Below are 7,870 nucleotides of genomic sequence, written 5' to 3'. Positions count from 1 at the left end.
GTAGGGCCTCCTGGGGAGAGTACAATGCCTCATAGGGTTCTGCAGTGAGAGCTAAATGGAAAACACGGGGTGGGCACATGCCTTAGGCTTTGCCTCTTTTTCCTCTGGTGCTGTACCATAACTCAGTGCTCACACCATACACTGCCTCCTGCTCCCTGAGCTCCTGCTCTTTGCTCTTCCTAGGTCCCTGGCGCAGCTTGCTGGAAGGATGATGGCAAGGAGTAACGGCCTGCAGCTGCCTGGCCCCTGCCCACCCCTACCAACCAGAGCCAGGACTGATGCACAGAGCACAGGGCTTGGCACGAGCAGGTCAGGATGGCTCAGGAGAGGGTGGCATTGGTGGGGCAGGGCTGAGTCTCAGGGCACAGTGGCACACCCCAGCTGTCCGCTTCCCCTGGTTCACCCAGCAGGAGTGGTGGCATTGAGATGTGCAGTGATGCCATTGCCCTTCCTTCTCCCCACTGCAGGACCTACTCGACCCAAGATGAGACCTTGGAGCTGCACAGAGGAACTCCTGCATATGGGGAGGAGCAGCCAGCTGCCCCTCCTTTCCAAGGCAGACGAGCCCTGGCCAGGTAGCCGTTTGGGGGCAGGCTGCAGGGCAGGGTCGGGTCCTATGCATTTCCAGAGCATGGAAGGAAGCTGGAGAGCTGTTGCTTAGGCTCTTGTCTGAACCTTTTGTGCCTGGCTTTGACCTGGCTTTTGTCACAAAAGTTTGCTTTCTCCTCGCTGTGTGGGCAGCTCCTGACTTTGCCTCTTTCCCCCATTTAGGATTGTCAGGCTTGTGCTGGTGCTGCGGGACTGGGCCAGCAAGAGCTTGCAGGAGGAGCAGCAGAGGCCAGACCCCTTCCTTGAACGCTTCCAGGGCCCTGAGCTGCAGACAGTGCCTGCTGATGCCAGCAGTGATCCAGAGGATGAGGAGGCCGAGGAGAAAACCAAAAAGTAGGGCCCTTACCTGTGACACAGCCTCCCTGGGCTGAAGACTGGCCACATGCGATGCTGTGTAGGCAGTGATGGGCGAGGGCCAGGTGTCCCACGGGCAGTGGGCTCAGCTCTGCCCAGGGGCAGGGGGTGGCAGCAGCAGGAGGGCTCCACTGTGCTCTGCTGGCATCTGAGCCAAGATGGGTCTGCAGCTGTGCATGTGAGGAGCAAGGGACAAGGAGAGTCCACCCTGGATGCCGAGGCAAGCACAAACCAGTGGGCTCCTCCAGCCTCATTCATCATTGCAGGAGGAAGGGAGACAGAGAGAGTGCGTTTGCTGCCCGTCTCCCCGCCTCCGAGGTCAGACACCATGACGGCAGCTTTCTGAAAAGGCTCATTCAGACCCTGTGCTTTCATCTCCTCAGCTTGCACTGCCGGTGAAAAGCAATAACCTGGCTTTTCTTCTGCCGGCTAATTAAGGGGCAAAGCTCACGGACTAGTCTGGACCCTACCATTGTACACGGTAATTAAAACACCAAGAAATGATCCTTTTCTGTTGGAGGCAGGTATCTGAGCCTTGTATCAGGGCTGTTGCTAGTCACGGAAAAAAAGTGCTCTGCCCTGCGAGGTGAAAAGGAGCTTGTTAATTACTGGAGGGAGAGGAGCTGATGTGTGCTGAGAAGGCTGCTCCGTGCCTACGGCTCCCTGGGAAAAGCTGCACCCTGCAAAGTATCTGCAGGGGATGGGACAGTAGAGCTTAGTGCTGTCACCCTACAGCCTGAAAATCCCTGCTGAAGGGATAGGATAAAGGTCCCTGGGCTGGGTGTGTGTGTGTGTGTGTGTGTGTGTGTGTGTGTGTGTGTGTGCATGTGCATTTGGTGCTGCCCCACAGACTGCAGAAGGGAGACTACCACAGCTCTCCTGGGGAGGTGGTGGCATTGGTGACTTAAAGCTGAAACTACCACCATGATTATCATTGCTATTGAGGTGATTAGTACTTGTGATACAGTATTACAGCAGTGCTGCCTGGTTGCAGGTGAGTTGGTGTTTCCCAGATGCCAGTTACCTTATGTCTCAGAGAGCAAGAGGTCCCTTTCTCAGAAAATATTTAAGCTGCACATCAATCCTGTCCTGAGCAAAACACAACTGTTTACTCTTGTAATGTGGGGAGAATCACATGGATGTCCAGGGTTGCACCCAGAGGGAGAGTGAAGGAGCACTGCTGGCCCTGCTCTGAGCTCCATTCCCACCTGGCACACCACTGATGGAGGCTTCAAGGCACAAGTCTGCTTTTGAAGCTGTCGGAAGCAGCGGGGTGAGCACAGAGAATGTGCTGGCAAGTGGGTTGTTTTTCCTATTGCTGGAGGAGCTTTGCACATTCCAGAGCTGGAAGGGAGGCGAGGATGCAGGGGGAGGTGTTTTGCCCTAGCAGGTGGTGGTGGCTGAGCCTATCAGTCCAGCTGCAGAGTTCCTGTTCCCCAGCTCCTTCAGTGAGATCTGGCCATGGGAGCACATGCATCTTATCTCAGAACCCCAAGATGAGCAGGATCAAATGGTTGGGAGCAGTTCAAAGGCTGGACAGAGGGCTGAGCAGGCAGGCAGGCGGTGTGGGATGGCAGCTCTGTGATGCCAGCCGCTGCTCTGGGGCTTGGGCAGCCCCATGGTGCTCCCTCTGGTGCGCAGCAAGCTTTCCTTCCTGCTCTAATTAATCGTCTTCTCTCAGATCTGTCTGGCTCCAATCCATGCCTCATTTAGGAGAGGCAAGGTCATCTAACAGAAGTTTTCTGGTCACCCTCATCCGTACATCTGTTTCTGGCTCTGCCTCTGCGGCTCACGGAGGCCACCTGCTCTGCCTTGCCATGCTGTGGTTTCTCTTCTGCTATGCTAATGAACGTTACTTTGGGGATAAAGGAAGTTAAACAATGTGGGACATTTTTACTTATCACTCCTGGGACTGGATTTAGCCTACAGACTGGCAGTCAAGCTGCAGCTGTTTGATCCAGGCTAGTGCAAAGGATGAAGGGGATGACGCGGCTGGTTCCTTCCAACCCTAATTTCTATGTTTAGCCCTTTATTCACGCATTGCCAGCTCTGGCCTCTCTCTGCTTCCAGGAAGAAATGGCAGTCCTTTGTGGTGGACCCTGCAGGGGACTGGTATTACCGCTGGCTGGCCGTCATTGCTGTTCCTGTTCTCTACAACTGGTGCTTGCTTGTGGCCAGGTGAGCTGGGATGTTGCAGGGCTCCTGTCTCCTCTAGCCCTCATCTTCACCTCCTTGTTGTGGCTCAGGTGAGGCTCAGACAGCTGGTGCTGATGACTGTGGGGCGGTGGGAAGCTAAAGGAAAGAATCAGCCTATATTCAATTGGGAGAGAGATTTGTTGGTCTCACCGCGTCATCCTGCAGGGCTTGCTTCAGTGACCTGCAGAAGACTTATGTTGTCCTCTGGCTGGTGCTAGATTACATCTCAGACTGCATCTACACTGGGGACATAGTGATCCGCCTGCGCACAGGTGAGCATCCTGCCTTGTGAATGCTTTGCTCTAATATCCTAAGTGGAGGGACCTAATCTATAGCTCCATTAAAAGGAGGGTTTTGTCTACCTTAGTTCTCACTAGTACGAAGCAAGTCTCCAGAGAAAGAGTCTAATTTAAAGATCTGAGAAATGAGGTAAGTTTCAGAATGAAAGATTAATCATCCTGGCTTCCAATTTCACCTTTGAATAATTGTACAAAATTACCCTCATTACTATTAGTATTCGGGCAGAGTTGAATGTCCGTATCTCTGATTTTGCACAAGTTCAACTAGTGAATTATCTACATGGAAAAATAGTAGTATTTCATGCTCTTGGAATGGAGGAGGTGGCTGTACAGTGTCTGTCCGGAACTGCAATAATTCCTGATCTGGAGAAGGAAAACCTTTGTGTTCCTACTTCTTCCTGGAACAGAGTGTATTCCTAAGCATTATCTTTACATGGCTTTTCCTAAATGCTTGATAACAAAAGCTTGTAAGCCACCTACTTGGCTTACAGGTGGAGCTGGTAATGTTTGGAGGATTGTATATATGCACGCATTTGTATGGCATACCATGAAATGGTATACCATTTATCAGAAGTGCTTACAAAGCCTGCCGTAGGGTTTAACAAAAGCCAAAATAATTCTTTCTCTCTGTTAGGTTTCTTGGAACAGGGCCTCCTGGTTAAGGACCTGAAGAAATTACGGGATAACTACATCTACACCTTGCAGTTCAAGCTGGATGTTCTCTCCATCCTGCCCACAGACCTGGTGTACTTTGCTGTGGGATTGCACCGCCCTGAGCTGAGATTCAACAGGCTGCTGCACTTCTCCCGCATGTTTGAGTTCTTTGACAGGACAGAGACCAGAACCAGCTACCCCAACATCTTCCGTATCGGCAACTTGGTTCTTTATATCCTGGTGATCATCCATTGGAATGCATGCATTTACTATGCCATCTCCAAGGCCATAGGCTTTGGAGAAGATACCTGGGTCTATCCCAATGTCACAGACCCTGAATACGGGTATCTCACCCGGGAGTATGTCTACTGTCTCTACTGGTCTACCCTGACTTTGACTACCATTGGAGAGACCCCTCCTCCCGTGCGCGATGAAGAATACCTCTTTGTGATCTTTGATTTCCTCATCGGTGTCCTCATCTTTGCCACCATTGTGGGGAATGTAGGGTCCATGATATCCAACATGAATGCCACCAGAGCAGAGTTCCAGGCAAAAATCGATGCCATTAAACACTACATGCAGTTCCGCAAGGTGAGCAAGGACATGGAAACCAAAGTCATCAAGTGGTTTGATTACCTGTGGACCAACAAGAAGGCAGTAGATGAACGGGAAGTTCTCAAGAGTCTTCCTGATAAACTAAGGGCAGAGATTGCCATCAATGTTCACCTGGAGACACTGAAGAAGGTGAGGATTTTCCAGGACTGTGAGGCAGGTCTACTGGTGGAGCTGGTGCTGAAGCTTCGCCCTCAGGTGTTCAGCCCAGGGGATTACATTTGCCGCAAGGGAGATATTGGAAAAGAGATGTACATCATCAAGGAGGGGAAGCTGGCCGTGGTGGCAGATGATGGAATAACGCAATATGCTTTGCTCACTGCAGGCGGCTGCTTTGGTGAGATCAGCATCCTGAACATTAAAGGGAGCAAAATGGGCAACCGGCGCACAGCCAACATCCGTAGCTTGGGCTACTCTGATCTTTTCTGCCTGTCAAAGGAAGATCTAATGGAAGCGGTCACAGAGTATCCTGATGCCAAAATGGTCTTGGAGGAACGTGGCCGGGAGATCCTTAGCAAGGAAGGCCTGCTGGATGAGTCAGCTGAAGAAGAAAGCATGGAAGGGAAGAGTGTGGAAGAAAAGCTGGAGAGACTGACCTTGAACCTGGACACACTTCACACTCGCCTTGGAAGGCTCCTGACAGAGTACAATGATGCCCAGATGAAGCTCAAGCAGCGCATTAGTGTCCTGGAGTCCCAAATGAGGCAGCAGGATCTGGAAGACTTCTTCTCAGATAGTTCAGACAGTCTGTCTGAGGTTGAAGGTGAAGCTACACCTACTGGGTCGCAATGAAAGCGTGCAGATCTCAGCTAGATGATGTCTTGCCTTGTGTTGAGGCAGTTTTCCCGTGGGAGCACCTTCGACTGCCTTGATAGGACTTCTCACATGTTCTTAGCATTGCCACTGAGTGGCAGCTCCTGAGATGGCTCAAAATCAGACAACTGTCCTAGCTCCTCCTCAATCCTGTCTCATTTCTTGTGAAACCTCTGACTTGGGTCAGTAAGAAGAGGAGGATGACTAATGCCACTACTGATGTTTCCTTCCAGCTTCAGGAAAAGGTCTCTGTCGATCACACTTCTTTTTGCCTTAGTAGAAAGTGGGATGTGAACCTTGATGGGGGGGTACCTGGAGTACCATCTCGAGTGAGAAAGTCCAACTTGTGCCTCTCATATCTGCAGACAGGGAAGCTTGTCTGGGACGCTGTCACCCCATAGGTCATCTCCACCTCTTACTGCAAGGCTGGGCATCCAGCTGGAAGAGCAGGCAGCTGCCCACTGCTCTGTTCTTTCTGCTGTATTCAGTGCTCAGCCATCAAATTGCCCCAGCACAGGCACATGGGTAGCCCAAACATCTCTCTTACCAGGAAACAGCACTTCCTCCTGCTCTCCTGCTGCAGTGGTGGAGGGATTTCCATTTGGACTACAGAGGACTCGGATGATGAGTGCAGGGTGGATGTAAAGACTGCTCCTTATTGAATGACAGTGCCTGTTGCACTGTGAGAGGAACGAAGATAGCAGCTGTCTCTCATCTATTTAATGATGGCTGGATGTGCCAGGAAGGGTATGACTGAAATGACATATTTTTAAGGAACAAAGTGGTGATAGGACCCAACTGTGCCCATATTTGCTTTACTGTGGGTAGCTCAGAAAGAGTGTAGAATGCATTTATTTTCTTAGGCAGGAGGTTTTCTTGTAGTCGGTGGGAGTTTAGGGCCAGTTGCTGTCTAGAGAAATGAATGGCAGTCATGGGGATGAGTGTGCAAGGACAAAAACCTTACCCCATCACGGCCACCAGCAAAGCCCTGTGGGTCCACGGTGCAAGCAGGTGAGAGTGGCCATGTAGTCCCTGCAAGCTCAGCACCATCACTAGAGGCTTCCAAAGAGGAGGAAGCTTGTTAGAGAAGGGAATTATTGGGAAATTCGTGTGCTGGGTCAAATTCAACTCATACTTTGGCTAAAATAGTGGGATGACAGATGAGGGCATGCCAAAGCACAAAGGCTCATGGTGGAAAATGGAGAACACTTGCTTTGTCCTTTCTTTTCCCTCTCAAATGAGCCTGACTTCCTTTATGTTGGATGATTTTCTGTTTGAAATGGAACGGCCTTGCTTTCTGGGATTTCTGGGAGAGGGAAGATTAAATTACCAAAATTGGAACTCAGAGCACAGTAATGGTTTTTTTTGGTTGCCTCGATGAAATACGGGGGGGTGCATCTGTCAGACCGAAGCTGACTGTGGTTGGAGATGAACTGTCTTCTGCTCTGACTTCTTTCGCTACCAAACCCTCGGCTCCCAGCTTCTCCCTCCGCTCACACCGAGCGCCGTGAGCCGCCCCGTGCGAGGGGAGACGGGAGGGAGGCTGCGGCTGCTGCGGTTGGGCCGGGAGAGGGAGCTGTGAGCCGCGGAACCGCCGCACGGCTGCGTAGCGGCGGGCAGAGCAGCGCCGGGTTTGCTTTTCCCTGCGCCTGGTTTGCTGGGCGATGCGGGCGGCCCGGCGCGGTGCCTGCGCTCCTTCCTGCGCTCCTTCCTGCCCGTCCCCGGAGCGGGGCAGCTCCTGGCTCCGGCTGGGGGAGATGCTCACCGTTTAGGGGATATCTTCACTTCTTGCTGGAGAAAACGAAAAAAAAACCCGATCTTCCTCTCACCCCCCTTAGTTTTAATCCGAGATAATAATCCACTCGGGAAACTTAAGCTGTCAAATTACCCCGGAGGATGGCTTTCCAAATGCAGAGCAGATCCCGTTTGTTTTCTCGGGGCAGCAAGCCAGGAAATCACAGATTGATGAACCGCTTGATGGGCCTGCTAATGAAATTAGCAGTAGCTCCATGATTTTTCCAGTGAGCCGACAGGCAGATGCTGGAGAGAAGAGCACAGTGGCACAGCTGCACTGCTGGGCTGTCTGCATCCCCAGCACAGAGGACATAGGGCACAGCAGATGCACCCTGGGGCTGACCATTGCTGGTGGCTGCAGTATGAATGTCTCCCTGTAAGGCTCTCCTGGAGATGCCAAAGGCTGTGCGTGCTGGTTGGCACCCAGGAGGAAAAGCTGAGGGTCCGTTAAACTCTTTTGGCCATATATTATCTATAGTTTTGTTTCTGTTGGATCTCTCCTGCTGGAAGAAAAAATAAAAAAAAGTTATCCCCTGTAC

The 7,870-nt window shown here is 51.6% G+C and overlaps 1 protein-coding gene across 1 annotated transcript; it reads left to right on the top strand.

Annotated features, from left to right (window-relative positions):
- Positions 1 to 208: 208 nt before the first annotated feature.
- LOC122163667 (cyclic nucleotide-gated olfactory channel-like) lies at positions 209 to 5,660 on the top strand. Its single transcript, XM_042825058.1, has 6 exons — positions 209 to 309; positions 468 to 575; positions 772 to 942; positions 3,034 to 3,141; positions 3,325 to 3,431; positions 4,093 to 5,660. The coding sequence occupies exons 1-6, from the start codon at positions 209 to 211 to the stop codon at positions 5,514 to 5,516; spliced, it is 2,019 nt and encodes a 672-aa protein (XP_042680992.1). The 3' UTR covers positions 5,517 to 5,660.
- Positions 5,661 to 7,870: the final 2,210 nt, after the last annotated feature.

The sequence above is a fragment of the Centrocercus urophasianus genome, unplaced genomic scaffold, assembly GCF_019232065.1.
Source record: "Centrocercus urophasianus isolate 14NV4802_14NV808 unplaced genomic scaffold, USGS_Curo_1.0 seq_24, whole genome shotgun sequence".
Classification (NCBI taxonomy): Eukaryota; Metazoa; Chordata; class Aves; order Galliformes; family Phasianidae; genus Centrocercus; species Centrocercus urophasianus.
This window is presented reverse-complemented; position numbering and strand designations above follow the sequence as displayed.